The 20,458-nt window shown below is 39.2% G+C and overlaps 1 protein-coding gene across 4 annotated transcripts in view; it reads right to left on the minus strand.

Moving 5' to 3' along the window:
• Positions 1-20,458, minus strand: part of Wasf1 (WASP family member 1) — a 48,098-nt gene that overhangs the window by 14,032 nt on the left and 13,608 nt on the right. For all 4 annotated transcript variants that reach the window (XM_076916982.1, XM_034524836.2, XM_034524837.2 and 1 more), the window contains exon 2: positions 4,093-4,253. In XM_076916982.1, the coding sequence (XP_076773097.1) occupies positions 4,093-4,225 (133 nt within the window). In that variant the 5' untranslated portion in view covers positions 4,226-4,253. The remainder of the gene's footprint in view (positions 1-4,092; positions 4,254-20,458) is intronic.

Consider the following 20,458-nt stretch of genomic DNA (forward strand, 5'->3'; position numbering starts at 1 on the left):
AACCTTTAACATTACACAGAATATTCAGCCTCAGCCGTCCAATGCTTGCCTTCTAACTTTTGTCTTGTAAAGCTAGTCCACCTATCCTATCCCTCTCCTACCCGCTACCCTGTCACCTCCCTGGAGGCTATGGATTAGACAGACGGCTCCCCAGGTTTCTGTGCTCAAGTCTGGTCTTCGGTGCAGTGGCACTGAGATGCTGGGGTGCAGTACAAGGTGACTACGTCATGGCGACGTCTCTCAGAGGGCTCTAGTACTGTTCTCACAGACAGATGAGCTAAGCGAGCAGTTATGATAAAGCCACCCTGTGCCATCGACCTCCTCCTCAGCTGCTTCCCTCTGCTTCCCCATCAGACTGTGACCTCATCGATGGCTGTGCAGATAAGGCTGCTCAGACCTAACTGCCAACTTCAAAAGGTATGACCTAAATAGATCTTCTCTCTATAGGAATCCAGCTTCAGGTGCTTTGTTAAACAGGAAATGAAATAATATACTATCCATCAAATGATATACATGTGGGAGGAAAAACTAAACTTTATTAGTTTCTTTCAGCAGTACAAACTGTATTCAACAAGTGAAAAGCACATGAAGAACAGAAAAAGACAATCATTAGGTGGTTAGAACCACGATGGTTAAGAGACAATGAAACAGATAAAATTTACAGAGTGTGAATCTTGTTTTCATCAGTTGTCTCTTAGAAAGCAGAATTATTTTCTAACAGGGAACGCTTGTAAGATGTTTGACTGGGTTATGTTTTTATTAAGAAGCCGCAGGAGACACTGCCCTTTACTTCTCCTGCTGTGCTCACAAGCAGTGTGTGCTCTCAGCGCCTTCAACAGAAAACCCACAAGTGTCCAGAGCTTTTCTACTTGTTTCTTGTTTGGTTGTTTTTTTTTGTTTGTTTTTTTTTTTTTTTTTTTTTTTTTTTTTGCGACAGCCTTAGTCTGTAGCCCAGGCTAGCACCCAAATTGCAGCAACCACCTAGTCTCCTGAATACTGGGATTACAAATGTGAGGCCCAGGACCTGACTATTACACAATCATCTTAGACAGTGCAGTTTTGTAAGAAACTTAAAAATTGTGTTTCAGTTGTTATTTTAATTGCTTTGAGTGGAAACTGGTGTGAAATGTACTCTAAGGCTTCCTTGCCACCTTAAATGGAATATAAAACACCCCACAATGTAAACTTTCTTGCAGCCTTAGCACCGGGAATTAATTCTGAAAGTCAGTGAATTGTCCTAAGCTATAAAAGGCCTTAGAATATATAAGGATATCTGCATTGCCACAGACGGTCTCTAAAGTTTCCGTGTTACGTGCTCAGCCTATCCTTGGTTGTAAGTTATTCATTCTAACTGAACTTCAGTGAGGCCTCTTCTGTCAACCCTTCAAAACATAAACATTTAAGAACTGAAACCATCGAATACACCAACATTATTACAGTAAAAGCAAGCAGGTTCTGAGAGGGGTCAACTGGTCTTCTGTGTGTCTGGTTCTTTAATGTATGGGATTCTTTAAAAGGCCAAGAAGCCATTTAAATTTGGCTTAATTCTAGGTTTTTAATTAGCCAAGTAGGTAAACATGAAAGGTTAATTTCAGGGCAATAAAGTGTTGCTACACCTTGAATCCATGGGATTTTCTCTGATTTACAGTCTCTATGGGTACCTTAGAAATTATCTATCTGGTCTGAATACAAACATTAATTGTAATTATATCTTATGGTGTTTCTATGACTTGGTGCTATAATACAAATTACAATACAATACAGTTAAACCACGTGTTTGTGGTATTTGTGACGGTATTTGTCCTTTCCCAGACTCAAAGATTCTTTACACTCTCATCTTTAGATTATGTAAAAAGTGTTAGTATTTCACCCAAATCATATTAATGCTAAATTCTGTATTTGCCACATACATACCTAAAATACTATGTCTGTTATTAGAGTCAAATTTACTTAAATTTAAGACTGTTTCCCCAAAGTTACTGATGTCATTTCTAAGCTTTCAGCATGCATCTCAGTATTAGTATATGGGTTAGTATTAATATACTAGCACATGCATAAAGTAGATTTGAATATGAAGGTTTATAATATTAAATCAACTAATTTTAGGCCACAGAAAGTCAGTAAATCTTTTAAAAACATGGCTAAATCTATCTGAGACCTTTAAGACTTGTTTTGACTAGTGTTAAAAAAACTCAGATGGGCTTTCCTGTGGAAGAAACAGGTAAACTATGTAATTTTAGTGGTTTCAATAACTGACCTGAGAAAATAGCCACCAACAGGAATAAAGAGTAGAATTAAATTAATTTCAAATAAACAGCCATTTATTTACTCTCACAGCTACTTCAAAGGTGATGTAAGGATTTTATAGTCTCACAAAGAACACTCAAATATAAGATTCTTCAACTTAACAGAAGTCATACTTGGCAACGTGCACCTTGATCTTTTCATGGGCTCTCTTATGATGCTGGGCTGGCAGAGTAGCAAGCAAAGGCAGACTCTTGGCTAACTATGTGACCCTGAGGGTGCAGTCAATAGGCCACTGTGCACTGGGCTGCTAAGCACTGATGCTTAGTGGGTGAGGTGCTTGTATTTATGATGGGTTTGCTGAAAAACAGAAATATGAAAAGTGAGGGTCATCTGTGTAACTTCCAATGCTACCCTAGCTACAGGGGTAAAGACCAAGCTTTTCTACTAAATAAATAAAAATAAAAATTAGATTAACAATTTCTTGAGCCACATGGGGATAGATCTTGTAGTTTTGTATTAGTGAGTTCTGTATTTGTGGATTTAATCTAATTCAATCAATTCTGGTAAGTAACACAGTTAACAATTATGCCGACAGCTCCTAAAGAGAACCAAGAGGAGTCATGAGGAAAGGAGCCAAACCCAACCACTAAGAGAATCTTGGATGATACCCTGATGACAGGGAAAAACCTAGTAGAAACACACTCGGGAATACATCTAGTCAAGAATACCTAATTCACACTTAAAATGAAATACAGATATCTGAATAAAAAGCTCACCCCTTCCATTAAAAGATACACGGTATTTTTAAACTTTAAACTTAAAAAAAAGCTGTATTTTTAAACTTTGTATTATTTAAATGTATTTTTTTTTTAAAGTTAATAATACAAAATAATTTGTGTAATTCCTCAACAAAGCATCTGCATCCTGTTATCTCTCAGGGATGTGTTACTACATGCTCCCTTCTCCTCTATGTGCCCACCCCTGTGTACCATGTGTGTGAGTACATGCATATGCCTGTGAGTATACACGCGCTTGTGTGTGTGTGTGTGTGTGTGTGTGTGTGTGTGTGTATATACATGCCGCATGTGAGACAGGGTTTCTCACTGAACTGGAACTTAGCTGTTTCAGCTAAGGTGCCTGGCCAGTAAGCCACTGGGATCTGCTATCTTTGATCCCCAATACTGGAGTCAGAGGCACATGCAGATATACCCAGCTTTTTATGTAGGTGCTGGGGATTTGAACTTTTGTACCATGGTGACTCACTGTGTCTCTAGGCCTCCTAATTAATGCCTTGTCTCTAGCTGATCTTGCCTGCCAGAAGCTGCGTTCTCTTGCTCTTTTACGGTACAGCGAGTTTCAGACTCCTGGTCCCATGCTCTCACGTCACACAAACTCAGTTAATCCCATCACTAGTGCTGGCCTTACCTTGATCTATACACCTTTGATAATATGAAAATATTCCCTGATAGTAATAAAATATATTTTAAAGAGAACCTAAAGTTCCCAAATACAAAAATAGTTGAATCACGCAAAAAAATAGAAAATGGAGATAACAACCAAGCATCATCCAGCTCTGGCTCTATCCTTTGCAGATCAAATCACATCTTCACATCAGTTTTACTACTTCCAATCAGTGTGATACTGTTGAGAGGTTCTGTTATTTCCTTAATAGGAAGAAATTACTGTTATAACTCATTGATTTGACTTAGTGACTAAATTTTCATAATAACGTTATAATCTTTAGATGAAACATCCCTCCTAAATTAATAACAAGTACATTTTTAAACACTGTAACTCCAAAGCAAATTCTGGTCTGCAATATTTAAAAGTGATATAAATTCTTACTCAGGCTACTCAGCTGTCTAATTATATTTGCCAGGGAAATGTTGGTTACACATTCCAGCTCGTTCTTAATGCCCCTGGGCAGCGCTGTGTGGCACAAGTGCCGAGGGTCAATGTTTCTTTTCACCAACGGCATCTTGAGCTCCGCGGCTGTACCAGCTCACCTGCGAGAAACAGAAAGAGAAACCGCCATTGGTCAGAGAATGACACACCGAAGAAAAAAGGTACATACTGTATGAAGACAAGGCAGAGCCACGTGACCCAAAGAAGCCAACTCCTCTGTTAATTATTTCTTTGCAGTTATTACAACTACACTATTCTTTTAAGCAACTGACCTGTGGAGAATCCGCACCAGTGCTGTTTACATGTGTAGAGATGTGGACTAGCTGGCGTACAAGGGGAATCTGAAGCAGCTGGGGAAGGAGCAGCACACATATTTCTATATGTACCAGCAGTGCCCGAGAGCAACACCCTAGATCTCATCACATGTCTAGTTATCAACAAGTCCTGCCTCTTTGCACTCCAGCCTGTCCTCATCTGGGTGATTCCCGTGTGCACAAACTCAGCAAGCAAGGCTTAGGTAAACAACACAAGTCTCTTAGCGCCACGGTTCAACTTTCTGACCACAGAATAGTAACTATTCATGTATAAACTCCAGCGTCATTCCCAGCAGTCAGGGACACAAATCACTGCTCCTATGAGAGGCATGCCAAGAGAGCAGTGTTGCACGGTGTGTATTATTCAGCCACAGGCAGCAAAGCTTTTAACTATGATGCCTCCTTGCCTGTCATCCTAAACCCACCCAAAGTTTGACAAAAATGGGTAGCTGCAAGAGGAGCTGACAAAGACAAAAGAGCAGCAAAGGATAACAAAAAGGAGATAACGCTGAAATTCAGAAATAATCCAAGGGGACTAAGAGAACCGACAGCTGACTGGAAATGTCACTACTGTCACTGCTCGAGAGACTAGCTATGTGATGGGAAGAACTTGGCGAAGGTCAGCATATGGTCACAAACGAGGAATGTTCTGTACAAAGTAAATACATTTCACAGTCAAGGAAACTTAGCGCTGCACTCGGGGAATAGATAATCCGCTGGGGGCTGATTCAGATGCAGCAGAAAGGAGCTGCGCATGTGCCAAGGCACAGGAAAGACGCCCGTGCTGCTGACGCCGTGCTGCTGACTGCACTATTGTATGCTGTACAAGGCAAACTCTGTTCAAGTGCTCTCAAATTCTTCAGTAAGAAAACACAATTCTTATTGCTTCTAACATTCTAAATTATAGTTTACTTACATCCAGTAAATTTTATTTTTAAAAAATGTCCCTGTACATTTTAAACAGCAAAAGAGGTTTTTTTTTAATGTTTTTTTTTTTTTTTTTTTTGGTTGTTTTAAACTGTGTGTTATGATGTGCAGACACGAACTTGTTTGTGAACCTCTCCCCTGAGCAAGGGCTGCAGGGATCAAAGCCAGGTTCTTTAGGCTTGTAGCAAAGCTGGTAGCAAAGCTGACCTGCCGAGTCATCTTGCCTTCAGCTACTACTTTGGAGAAAACAAACCAAAAAACCCAAGGAACGTTAAAACATCACAATTTCTCCCACAGATTAAGATCATTTTCTGTACTCTCAATGATGTGCGCGCGTGCGTGCGCGTTCATTCAGGACTGAGCCTCAACTCTCCTGCTCCCAGACCCCCTCACTCTCATCTGGTCTTCACATGCACTGTCTAGAATGCCTTTCCTCCTTCCCCTCACAGGGAAGACTAATTGTTGAACCTATACTCAGCATCTCTCCTCTGAAACCTCCCCGGGCTCCCCAGGAAGATGCGCCCACCAGCTTTTCATGTCCTCAACTTTGACTCATGTTTACATTTGACAGAATTCTACCAAGTATATGCTATTGTATTGGACTTGTTTACATATTTAGACTTAAATGAAACGTTTGAGAGAACAAAAACTCTTGTCCTATTCAACTTGCTTTTCTAATATCTAAGTAGGTAGTGATCCGATGATCAATACTTAATCAATATGTAAGTGGAAGAAAAAGTCATGGCACATAAGGGCAAAGGGAATAAAGTTCTTTAGGTCACCGAGAAGGCAGACAAACTAGTTATGACTTAAGGAGTTGAGGGTTTTTATTTGCATAGATACATTGTGAAAAATATATCCTCCAGTTGCACTGCAAAACCAACATTTGCTGGTTTCCTGCAGGGATAAAGCAGGAATACTGAGTTGTCTTTCTGGCATCTTTAGGATCTAGCTCAGAGGCTAACACATACCTTCTGATGCAAAGACTGACTTATGAAGTGGTTTTAAACATTATTCTGATCATAAAAGAAAAACAGCTCTCACTGTGTTTAAAACAGTGACTTTATATACAGTGTGGGGTACCTAAAATAAAGTCTGTCCCTTCCTGCCCTGCAGTTCCCGTGCCACTCAATTTTCATTTCCTGTCTTAAATACAATGCCCATCTAATTCAGCTATCAAAATCTTAGCAATAAAAACTTAAATAAAGGCTCTGAAAGTATCACACTCCTAGTTTTAGAAAACGCTTCATCACTTTTAACATAGCACCTTCTGTCAGATTAAAAAGAGAAAAAAGTAAAATACCCATTAAGACGTGTAAATTAATTACCAAGCAAATAGGAAATCAAATTTATTTCATTATTCTTAATATACTATGACATTTTGTTTAAAAGCAATACAAAATTGTACAGAATGAGCCAGTTATAAATATCTTTTAAATTATCAAGGTTTGACTTGATTCTGAAGGAAAACTTGGTAACAAGAAAGCCAGGTTCTATTGTGCTATAATATAACACAACTCATTTCTGAAACTGTTACTCTGTTCATAGCAACCCCTACTTCCCAACCCTTATAAAATCCGCGGAGTTCTAAAAACAATTGAGTCCGCTGAGATAAAAGAACCTAAAACAATTCTCAGTTTTATACGTATATTTTCACTGTTCTTAGCAATTAAATGATCAATTACTGATGCAAAATTATTTATGCAAACACACGATGTATAACTTAGACAAATTCTTAAAATAATTTTTAAGAAGAATCTTAGCTAAAATTCAAGTAATGTTTTAATTAAAAAAAAAAAAAACCCTTTTGATAGGTATATTTCTAAGTCCTGATGCAGGTTTTAAAACGTTAAATTAGCTACAATAATGTTGAAGATGACAGGTTTACTAAACAAGTAGACTGTGTGTTTCCTTTTAGGAGATCAAAGAAAATATGACTGAAACCCAACTGCAGCAAAACGTCTGACAGCATCCGAAGCTAAAGCTGCACTTTGGTGACTATAGTAACAGTTGTGTAAGTTCTCAAGTGTGTTTTTTGTTGATTTTTAATGAAGCCACCTATGTATAAAAGCATAAAGCAATATATAAGTGTCAAACTATCCCAAGATCAGATGCCACAATGATGTTGAATATTTAGGAGAAAAAAAAAAAATCACAGAAACAAGTTACACAAACTCTCATTTTCAAAACTCAAAGACTAACCTATAAAAATTATCTAAAAATGTTAAAGTACATGTAAATAACACACAAAAAAACCCCACTTTAAGAGATGATAGACAAATAACTGCAGTTTTAGACAGAGAGGGAACCAAATAGAGAGTTTAGACTCAGGGTTTTTATCTTCCCTCCTCTTTGCTTTCTTCTTCTTTCTTTCTTAGATAAAGGGAAGGGGGTTGAAAAGAAAAAAAGGAGATATAGTAATATAAGAAGTTAGACAAATACGAATGGATTATTAAATCTACTTTTAAACAAAGACATATTATAGCCATACTCTTACACTGGTGGAGATCTTCATTTTTTGTTACTCTTGGGTAGGCACTGTGCCTATACAACTCATTTAAGAACACAAGGCTCAGACGCAGTCCTTTGAATAGCTGCTATTACAAACTTTAGAATTAAGTAATGCAAGTTAAGAGTCGGATAGTCAAACTCATAGTCATAATAGAGTCTAAGTTAGCTTATGACAATGCAATGTTTTCAAAGTTATTCAAATAGTAAATAGCTAAAAACCAATCAATGTTTAACAAGTCAGTTATGCTATATCTAGATAGATGGTCTTCAAAAGCATCAGAGATCCAGAGAATATGGCATTTAAGATTATTTCATTATTAAAAGGTCTTTTGACTATGAGACATGTCTGTTCCTAACAGTACCCTCATCCCACTTGAAAGGTAAGGAGCTTCAATACCTCCATGTGAAGATGCTTCAACTGTGGGAAGCGAGCCACTGGGCAAGAAATGCCCTGATTTACCTGCAGGCAGGCAGAATGCTGTCTGAAAAGGACAAACTGATGTAGGATAGTCGACTGTTAAAGTTATCCTGCCACAGCAGGATAAACTAGTCCTTCATAATTCCTCCTTCACTTAGGTCTGTCTGTTCTGGGCCAGAAGGCTGAAGATGGTGCTCCAACATTATAAGAAATGCTGGGAACTGTCCAGACAGTAGCTGTCTCTGCCACTGTTTCAATTTTGGAAGCTGTGTTTCTGTACTTCCTGCATACGCAAATATTTATTCCTTCTTAAATCTCTGACAGGACTGAAGGCTAGATAGTCTCACAATTAAACTGAAGTTGTTTAACACTGAAGATGTTATAGATTTGAAAAGATGATTTTAGGATGGTAATACAAGTTAAAATAAAAGATGATTTAGGTACAAAACTATAAACTCATTAAATTAGGGTAGATGATAAAATACTTTATCTAAATTACCAAATATAATGAACTAGACATTATAAATGTGTATATTTTATAATTTTAATAATTGTTATAACTGTATTCAATTTATATCTGAGAAAAAGGAGCCTTTTATTGGACTAAAAAGGGGAATTGTTGAGGTTTGGTCTTACTGCCTATTGTAATGTTAAGTGTAGGCTCCCAAGACCTAGAGTATGCACATATCCCCAAGTGACCCAAGTTATTTCTGATTGGTCAATAAAAATGCCAACAGCCAATAGCTGGGCAGAAGAGACAATGGGTGGGGTTTAGGATTCCTGGGCTAGGGGTCAAAGGAGAACCATGGAGAAGAAGGTGCAGAAGGAAGAAGGAGAAGCTGCCATGAGTGAGGTAGCCATAAAAACATGGCTCTGAGGGCTGGCCAACTGGAGTTAAGGCAGCCCAGATGAAACACAGTAAGTAATAACTCCGGGTTATCAATAAGAAAGTAGAATCTAATAATAGAGGGTAGGTATCTATCTGCCCAGCTCGTGTGCTTTTTAAGGCTTATTGTAAATATAAAAGTTGAGTGTGTCTTTTATCTGGGAACTAGATGGTTAAAGATGGGCTAAAAACCCCAGGTCGGGAATAAAAATTTCTGTAACAGCTTATAGACTATAAAATAATTATAATCAATATCTATGTTTTAGTTTAAATGTAAAATGTCATCCACACAGTCATGTATTTAAAGGGTCCCTAGCTGATGACAGTATTTGGGAAGCTATAGAACACAACAGGCCCTGCTGGCAGAGGAGGGTCTACTAAGAGTGGGATTTAGAAGGATGTAGCCTGCTTTGTTGTGGTCCTCTCTGCTTCTTAGTCTAGCTGTCATATGAAGCTCTCCACTACATGTCCCTGTAGCCACAAAACTGCTGTCTGTCATCCCTTCTCCATCAGTCACGTAACAACAATGGCAACAAAATAAACAACCAGCCAAACACCTTCTGTAAGTTACTTTGGCCACTACTTTGTCAGAGCAATGAGAAAAGTCACTAATACAACCTGGGGAAAACAATTTCTGAAGGGGCATAAGAATTACTAATACCTTATTATGAGGTCGGCAATAAGTGACTAACTCTTACGACTCATGTCAGTCAAACCATCTATGTTCATTACAAATGGTTTCTTAGTTAAAGGACTTATTTTCACTACTGGATATTTAGTTATTCAATCTAGAGATGTATTATATGATCGATGGAAACAGATTAGTATGAAACAATTATTCAAATAAAAAGTCCCAGTACTTTAAAATTTTTAGGAATTTTGACAGAAAAGTTTTGTGTATGTGGTATACATATGTGTGTGCAGGTGGCCCATGTGTGTGCATACGTGTGCAGAGGCCAACTTTGGGTATCTTCCTATATTGCTTTTCCATTTGCTATTACTATTACTATGTTATTTTTTGTGATTGGGTTGTACATTGAACCTGGAACTTGTCACTGCAGCTAGAATGCTGGTTAGTGACCCCCTAGATCTGCCTATTTCTGCTCTCAGCACTGAGGTGACAGGTGTTTGACAGATGCCACACCCACCTTTTACGGGTGCAGATTTCAACTCAGGTCCCCAAACCCATGCATGCCCATTCACTTACCTGCTGAGCCATCTCCCTGCTTAAGAAAACTACTGTTGAAAGAAATGTCACTACCTTAAGGTTAGAACTGACTTAATTACATGCAATAAACTAATTAAATAATTGGATCATGAAAATTACTCATGAAAATAGCTTTCTTAAAACACAGTATAAACAAGATGTTTTACAGTTATAAAAGGCAAAACTGATTAAGAAAATATAAAAGATTTTAAAAATCATTATATATAACCAATCTAATTTTGAAACACAAATTCAAAATTACGTAAAATCACAGGCCTTCCAACAATAAATTGCTATAAAATATATTATAAAATACACCATTTTAAAAGAGTAATAGAACAGGGTCTTATAGCTTGCTTCTCTTTAAGCCTCAAGTGTTCATATTCTAGACTTTCATTATTGTATATGAAAGACTGGAAGAAAAAAGAAAGCTTAAAAGTGTAATAAAAGAAGCTTGTAGCAAACCATCTCAGGATTATACAAAAATAACACGTTTCCTCTTTGTTGTGAATAGTAAGCTACTCCCTATTCACAAATCTTTAAAATTCTGCATTCAAGATTTAAAAACCCAATATATGAGTATGAAGAGCCTTGAATCACGCTGGGTAACTCCAGGCACCAAACTGCATTGAGATGTGCCGGCCTTTGCTCCAAGAAATTGTTCCAAGAATAATGTTACCTTTACAAAAAAAAAAAACAAAACAAAACCAGGCAATTCTATTTTGTACCTCATGTGACAATACTGAAGTGTTACATTTTGATAGGCTGAGACTGAGAAGGACAAACGGTTATATGAACTAAAGTGAAAGCAAATGAAATAAGCTACAGTAATCCTAACACTGACGCTATTGGCCAACTCAAAGAGGGGTAAAAGACACAGTGTGGACAAGCAGTATCTGATCCATCAGACACCAGCTTATTATGTGATCCCATGTTACTCTTCAAGAAAGCATGTCTTTCTCGGGTTAATAAACCAGCACTGAAACTTCACAAAGCCATTGTATTAGCATACCATTACAGTGCTGTTCTTTTCAATACTCTAAGAGATGCTATTTTGAACTCTGGTGACATTAATCTCTCACTACTTTTGAACAGCTTGGGCTGAGGTGGTCACTCAGTGGGGGAAGCACTTGCTGTGGAGTGTAAGGGCCTGAGTTCCAACCTCCAGAAACCACTTAGAGCTGGTGCTTCTGCAATCCCAGTGCTCCCAAAGTGAGAGAAGGTGAAGGCAGGAGAATGCCCAGAAGCTTGCTGCCTATGTAGAAGCCTCTACAACAAGGCCCTGTGTCAAAGTGGGAGGTGAGGATTGACATCTGAAGCCCTCTGACCTACATGCACACACACAAAGTGCACACACACACACAGTGCACACACCAGTGAGGCCCTCTGACCTACATGTACACACACATATAGAATACACATACCAGTGAGGCCCTCTGTTCTACATGTACACACACACATAAAGTGCACACACCAGTGAGGCCCTCTGACCTACATATACACACTCATTTAAAGTGCATACACCAGTGAGGCCCTCTGACCTATTTGCACACACATACACAGTACACACCAGTGAAACCCTCTGACCTATTTGCACACAAACAGTACACTCACCAGTGAGGCCCTCTGTTCTACATACACACACACACACACACACACACACACACACACACACACACACAGTACACATACCAGTGAGGTCCTCTGACCTACTTGCACACACACCAAAACTTTACTGAAATTTATATTCTCATTCCCTTCACAAACACTGGAAAAACACATTTTAATTCCCACTTTAGAGTCTGTAGGATATATTGTAATTTAACTTTCCTCTAGTGTGGACATTTTTATGACTTTCAAAATCTTTGTAATAATTAAAACTAGGCCAAGTTTTCACTGCAGCCCAGCTGCTATTGGCTTAACTATGAAAAACTCAAGACTTCTGAAACATTTTCAAAATATGTCTCACAGGATAATCAAATTTTCTGTCAGGAGGGGGCATGCGAGAGGAACAGCAAGCAGCCCACAAGTTAGCATAATCATGGCGAGTGTGCCTCAGAGAGGCACAGCCCCAAAGACTACATGCTCTGAAGGCCCATGCCGTAATGGAGCATCGCTTGGCTTCACACAGTGGGAAACAGAAGTGGAAGCCTCTTTGACTTTTTTTTAAAGTGAGAAAATGTGTGGATACTTATCACAGGGCAAAGATGGCTTCCAAACATAACACAAGTGGGTGCCCTCATGGTCAGCAGGTCCCTCGTAATCTATGAGCTGTATGAAAAGTCTATGGAGGTTTCCAGCCCCTCACTGGACAGTGTCACTGGTACTTAAAATAGTGACTCATCTTTTTCATAAATTGCTGCTGAAGCAGATTAATGATTCAACCACCATCATTAGAAAGAATTTAGAGATGTTTTGTTAGTAAAGTTATGTTAAGATGTTTTTGTTAGTGGCTTTGATGAAGAAAAGCCTGAGGAACAATGTAAAGTTCAGAAAGGCACAGTTTTGATAGCTGAGTGAAGAGCTCCTTGAGGGCAGGGAACAAGACCGATGGCAGCCTGGTTACTGCTGGCTGATGATGTGCCTTTCTGGCTAATGATGGGTTGGTAATCAAGGGCAATGATTACTTTCCTGTACCCATGTATGCCCTCAGCTTCCTGGTTCTACGATTTAAGTGTCAATGAGTAGCTGTGGACCCTGAAGATTTAAAGTAGAAATGGCTGACTGTTCTTTATACATAAAAGTTTAGATTTGTGATTCTTTTAAGATTTTTTGTAAGATTACTTTTTGAGATAAACAATAAAATGATTGCTCCTTTCTTTCTAACTACAAAATGCAGCCTGCCAGTAAGAGAACTAGCTGAGAAAATATCTCGCCTCCTTATACTTTGTTAACCTACAACAAGCTTCTTGGAAACAAATGCTGTGTGAGTCCTTGGGAATAACTGGTTTTCACCTGTAATACATATAATGCTTAATTATGTAAGGGTGTTGGGGAACATGCTGTTTTTTTTACTAGTTTCATTGTAATCATTCATTTGAAGAAAAACAATGAAACCACATTGTAATTTTTATATTGCTTGAAAGGTTTCCTTGGGGGATATAAACTGTAGGGGAAAAAACAAAGAAGGATTTGAGCATGCTTCAACAATAACAAGAGGGGTGTGTGTGTCCCCCTTTTGCCAGCCCCAGAGAATTCAGCTTTGCTCCCTCAGAGAAGAAGTCTGCTGTGTGATTAACTGCCGCATCGAAACATCCTCTTCAGTTCCTGATCTGCTGGAGCTGGATTCTGGCCATCTTCAGCCCTCATATGAGGGCATTTTACTATTTTCTCAGCTCTCTAAGAAATCAGGACAGGTTAACTTCTTTGTGCCCCAGTTTCTTATCTTTAAAATGAGGAAAACATTATCTACCTCAAGATATTTGATATGGCAGCTAAAGAGGTTACCCCATGTACAGATTTTAGAAAAGTCCTTAATGCACAATAGGAACACAATAAACAACACTGCTAATTTCTTACCACACTGAACTGGAGATAGAACTGGCAGCTTCAGACTTTTTTTTTTTTAAGTGAGAAAATGTGTGGATAGTTACGTATCACAGGGCAAAGATGGCTTCCAAACATAACACAAGTGGGATGTATATATGGACATAATTCACACTCTTGTATAAGAAGGCACAGATAAAATGGACTTTGAGGACAAATTCCAGGCATGGCAAGGAGACAGAAGGCTAAAATTTGGGGAAAAGGTTGAAAATAACTACATGTTAGGGATATTTGCTGGTCACAGGCAGAAAAGTCTCAAGAATATAGGAAAGAGATTTGGGAAGGCTGGAGAGATCAGTCAAGTAAGGAGTGTTCAAAGGATGGAGCACTCATGAGTGCAGGATAAAGACAAAGGCTGGCTGACTCACAGACAGTGAGATGAGTCACAAGAGAGTTACTTCCAGATCCGTTGAAGCAAAGCAAAAGGATGCTCTGTGTTCCTGTTGGGTCTAAAGGTACAATGAAAGCACACTGAAGTAAGAGCCTTTCTAACTTTACCACATATAAATTATATATTTAATGACTGGCGTTACAGGGGTAGTGTCTGTTACAATCTCCAACTCCGTGTTTACTTCATTTCATTACATCACATTCGCTTTCTCTTAATTCGTGTTTCTGGGTTTGCTAATTACTGGGAATACATAATCACTTAATGTGGTTTATTATTCCTTAGCTTTATTTAGTGCTCAAAGAAACTCTTGCTATTTTCTCAGCTATTTTAAATTCTTGACATAATTTGTCATCTTGGCAGTTTACTGTAAGCACAGAACTCTTTTCTCATTTTAAACCTGGGCACTTCTACATATACTTTCTCTTCCTGGACATCTCCAAAGGAAACACAGAAAGAAAGAAAGAAAGAAAGAAAGAAAGAAAGAAAGAAAGAAAGAAAGAAAGGAAGGAAGGAAGGAAGGAAGGAAGGAAGGAAGGAAGGAAGGAAGGAAGGAAGGACCAAAAACCAAAACAAAGCAAGAACAAAAACACAAACAAACAAAAACCAACGATCAACTATAATCCTCATATTTAATAGCTTTTTAACTCAGAAAAGGCTGTTACTTTCAAGACAAGAAAAAACTAGTCTTTTAAACAAGACTAGTGATTCTCAACCTTCCTAATGCTGTGACCCTTTAATACAGTCTCTCATGTTGTGGTGGTCCCCAACCACAAAATTATTTTTGTACCTACTTCATAGCTGTAATTTTATACTTTTATGAATTATAATATAAATATTTGATATGCAGGATATCTGATATGAAACCCTGGTGAGTCATATGACTCCCCCCAAAGGGGTCTCAACCCATAGGCTGATAACCGCTGAGCTACATAATTACAGCTCATGACTAGATAACTGGTCATGGCTGAAAGAGTTAGCACACTTGCCAAAGTTCATAAAAGGTCCAGCAAGGCTGAGACCAGCTCTCAGGGTTTCACAGTTTACATACACTGCTTATTCTGCTCCTAATCTGCTACTGTTTCAAGTCCACTTTGTATGTCTGACAAAGCCACACACCCTTCCCAATATCATACAACGTTTCATGGTATTCTGAGGATGTAAATAATGCTTTCCAATTTTCAGATGACTACTCCTTTCAATAAATAGCTGCAGATTACACACTAGGATTAAAATATAAATAGTGAAGATGCGAAATAATTAAAATAGCTTTGCCACCTAGAAGCTCACACAACAGGAACAAAGATGTAAAGCTCCACTTTACAAACAGTCAGAACTAACACTTAGCCAAGGTCTAAAGTCGGTCAGACAGAAGTAGCTGAGAAAATGAAATCAAAACCAGTGAGCGGTTAAGGAACCTATTAAATAGACATGTGCTGTTCAAAATATCAACTATTAGTCACGTGACATGTGGCTGAATTTAGATTTAAAGTAATGTCGAGCTCTATTCCACAGCCATACCGATCACCTAGAGCGCTCAATGGCCACCTATGGCTTGTGGCTGCTACTTGTACAGGCTACTGACAGAGCTGTAGAAAGCTCCATGGGACACCACTGATGTGTCCTGACAGATAAAACGGCACAGGTGAAGACATTTCAAATCAAGTATGAGAAAGGTACAACACAGAAACTTGTTTGAAAGAAGCATAGAAGCAGAAGGGAAAATAATGTACTGAAACTATAGACTGCGGACATTAGTTTTCAAGGAAGAACAAATAATCTATAGAAGCGTAAGGTGACAGACATTTGATTTAAAGAGCGTGTCTTATGGAATCAGTGCACAATGAGGAGTCACTGATGTGTCTTATGGAATCCGTGCAGAATGAGGCATGACTCACTGGATCACAGGCTCCGGACACACACACATGCACAGCTCCAGTAAAAACTGCCGGTTTCCCAATTGCTTGAGCTGGCTTATGTCCCTACCAGCACCTCAACAAGTCCACTGACATCCTTGCTAACACCTGATGTTGTATATTAGCAGTCTAGGCAGTCAAGTGTGACCAACGATGCTTTATTATGAAATTTTATCTAGTCTAATTTTAATTTCAGGGAGATGGTTCAGTGATTAAGCAAATGCTTGGATCCCCAGGACACACATAAATAAATGCGGGGTGAGCACTGCTACCTACTCGCAATCCTAGCTTCAGAAGGAAGAGAAAGAGGATCTCCTTAGCAAGAATTAGCCAGAAGAGCAATCAAGGTGGCAGAGGAGAAATGGACAGACAGACACACAGAGTGGGGGCAGGCAGAGACGGACAGAATATGCACAAATTAGGCTGCCAGATCTGACTCTCTCTAATCTTGTCACTGTACTTGGCAGAGCTGCCCAATGAAGATGAGTTCCACTGACACGGGGACAGCTGCAGGACACTGCCACCGGCACGGGGACAGCCACAGGACACTGACACAGGCACGGGGACAGCCGCAGGACACTGACACAGGCACGGGGACAGCCGCAGGACACTGCCAGATCCCAAGGAAAAGACGGCTATCAGTACAGTGCAGCGACATTGCAAGATCCTCTCCACATCTTCAGTTCTGCTGGCACTTGATGAGGGTCTTCAAATATCAATTCCTACTGACACCAGATGGTACCTAGTAGAGCCTGGTATTGGGCCACTGCCAGCAAAGTGAATAAATACCATTATTCATAAGGACACAGACACTTTCGGAAACATCTTTCTCTTTAAATGGCTCACAAATATGGCTTTAGTCATTTAAAAAAAAAAAACTGTTAAAATGTTAACACTGAATTTAAAAATACTATCTTGTCAGTTTTACCTATTTAGAATGCTAAGTTCAATTTAAACATGTCTGTCATGAGAATAACTCCATTTGAAACTAAACATTCTATTGGCTATATTATAGTACTTATGAAATAACAATATTGTAAGAAGAAACATCAATTCGAATCAAGTATATAAGAAAAACTAAAAGCGAAAGAATAAAATAATTTATTATAAGATGAACTAAAGGAAGACTGGATAAAAGACTCTCTTAGGGGCATTTATATTTTATCACTAATAAATTGCTGAGGATATATTAATACTGCCCTTGCACACTTAATTTAATAAAATTCTTTTATTAAAATGCAGTTTTTAAAGTAGAGATTGTGTGGTTTTAAGTTGACACCTGCTTATTACCTGAAGTTTCTAACAGCTACAGTAATTTACTACATAATTTTATCTTGAAAATGTAAAACTGCCCAGCTAGCTTCTAATACAGCTTCATCCCAACAGCAACCCTCAATGTAAGAACAAAAAGAAAAAAAGAAAAAAAAAACCCAGAATGTTACTTTTTTTATTTTCTACTTAGGAATTAAAATACTCTTTGAAAGGATTCTTTGATCTAAAAAAAAAAAAAATATTTGTTTTGTGTGTGTAGTCACACTGGAAAGAGTTCTGGGTACTGAACTCAAGTTGGCAGGCTTGTTCTGCTGTCGCTTGGCCTTCTGAGCCATCTCCTCAGCCTGGTGCTTGACTTTAAAGCTAGTACCGTCTCAGGCATAGATTTCCTTAGCAGTGGTAGCTTCATGTTTCCCTAGCAAAAAAATCTTTAAACTTATGATTTAGTAAGAACAGCATCTATCTAGTCGAGATGGTTTCAGTTTCACCATTAGTTGAACATGATTAAACAGGATTTTATTATATTGATCTTCTAGTTTTCTATTATAATTAAAAGTAGTTACTTGAGCTTAAATTTAGGCTTCATGTTTTATTATTCTGGTTACTCAAAGTGGTGATCACACCACTGAAGAAAACAGCTCCTCCTGCCCCAGCAATCACTAACCACCAACACCCCCCTCAGCCCTTCTCCCATTCGGGATGGAATGTGACAAGTTCAATCCTCTGCAAGTCTTTGTGTAGATGAATCCGGCTGCAGCAACTTCCTGAGAGCAGCAGCCATGTCACGCCCAGGAGACAGTGCTCCCCAGCACTCTTCCCTAGTCTCCAGTTCTAACAAACCATCACACCCACATACAACATTTCAGTCACTATTCAGGTGTTCTCAGCTCCAATCCTTTACCACCTTCTCCCAGAACATATGCCCTCCTTGTTGGTACTACCAAGTAACTCAAGTTAAATTCTTGTAATGATCTATAGGTAACTGCATCATTACTTACATGATTTGCACATGTGTTGAGTGTATCCCTCCATGGTTCATGTGAGACTCAAGGAGGACTGAAACAATGTAGTCACTACATTTAGACCTGGAGTCTTCGAGAGCTGAGTAGGGTTAAGGTCACACCATGTTACTTCTCGTGATCCGTGTAGATGGCCTATGTTATCTTATGACTGTCAGCAAGGGGGCTGTCATCAGATGCAGACTCTCAATAATGGAACAGACCCATGAGCCATTGTTTCCAAGTTTCTTAGCCTAACATATTTATTTATGGTAACAACAAAAAGACCAATCAAACTATTCATTAAAATTGTACAACTTAAAAAGTAAAGTGCCTTAGAAACTCTGATAATTAAAATAGTCACAAATTCTTAGCAAACCTTTAAAAAACTTAAGTTTTTGTGTATGTTCTGCCCTACACCCTCTATGTTAGTCAGTCTTCTATTCTTCTGTTACTGAACTGTATCCAGCATGGACCCTGATTTTATCAGTTCTTATTGTTATGCTACAACACTACAAAATTCATAGTGCAGAATAACAATTGATTTTATGGGCTGGACTAGGTTGGACTCAGTATGACCAGCTGCCAAGTAGCTGATTCATCTACAATGGCCTAGGCAGGATGGCTTCCATCCATTCTCCATGACTGCACATCATCTATTTGGCTGAGACTTGAAACATGTAGAAACATGTAAGGCATAATGCTCACACTAAGAGTCAAAACATAACTTCGACCGAGTCTGCTGGCCAAAGTCCGGTGACAAGGAGGACAGAGACTTAAAAGGACGGAGAAGCAGCGCCATCAAGCTGCTCACTGTGGTTCACAATCTACCACAGACCACTTTATCAAGTACTCTCTACGACATCCCAGTCAGTCTAAGTACTATATTATATATACTATATACACACAGTTATATAATTTTATATATTTAATTATCATACTACATTTATTCATTACACAAAGTTCTCAGGAAAGAAAGACTTCTTTCTTTACATGTAGGGCAATGAAAGTTCCTTTCTCTCCTCTCCCCTCTCTTTTCCTTTCCTCCCCTCTCCTCCCATCCTTTCCTTTCCAATAGAGTTTCTCTGCGTAACAGCCCTGGCTGTCCTGGAACTTGCTATGTAGACCAGGTTGGACTGGAACTCACAGAGATCAGCCTGCCTCTTCATCCCAAGTGCTAGGATGTGGGTCGCTAGGCTGTAAGAAGCAGCTAGGTGCTTGGTCAAGCATAAGCCTGGAACCCCGGACCCTTATTGGACAGCAGGAGTTTGGCCGGGCCCTGGTTCTTTTCATTTAGCTTCAGCCCTTCACAGCCCCTCCCACAGAGAGGTCTATGGCCATCAGTCAGAGGAACAGGCCTCAGGCCCTAGAGAGATTTACATACTAATGAGATTCCTGAAGGCCTGAGGGCGGAGCCAATTATGCATTCTTCCCCAGCCCCTCCCCCTTCTCTCCCTCCCTATTTAACTCAGTTCTGCCCCAAGTTTCAGGGGGGTGTACATACACTCAACTACCATCCGTCATGAAAATAAAGCCTGTAAAACTCATGGACTTTCTTGTGTCATTATGGCTGTGCCGTGAGAAACCGTAGAGAAGGCCTTTAATGAGCCCCTGTGCCTAACTTCCCATCTGGAGGAACTTTCAGCGTTCCCAGTCACCTTACCCACACTAGGACACAAGGTGTGAGCCACTACACCAGGCTGGAAAAAAGACTGCCTGTATAAGATCAGGCTGTAGGCAGGCAAGCCCATAGAGCATTTTTTAAATTACAGACTGAAGAGGGAGTGCCACCTCATTGTGAGTGGTGCCATCCCTGAGATGCTTGTCCTGAGTGCTACAAAGAAAGCAAGCTGAGCAAGCAAGAAGAAGGAAGTCAGTAAGCAGCACTCCTCCATGGCTTCTGTATCAGCTCATGCCTCCAAG

The sequence above is a fragment of the Arvicanthis niloticus genome, chromosome 20 (assembly GCF_011762505.2).
Source record: "Arvicanthis niloticus isolate mArvNil1 chromosome 20, mArvNil1.pat.X, whole genome shotgun sequence".
NCBI classification, from domain to species: domain Eukaryota; kingdom Metazoa; phylum Chordata; class Mammalia; order Rodentia; family Muridae; genus Arvicanthis; species Arvicanthis niloticus.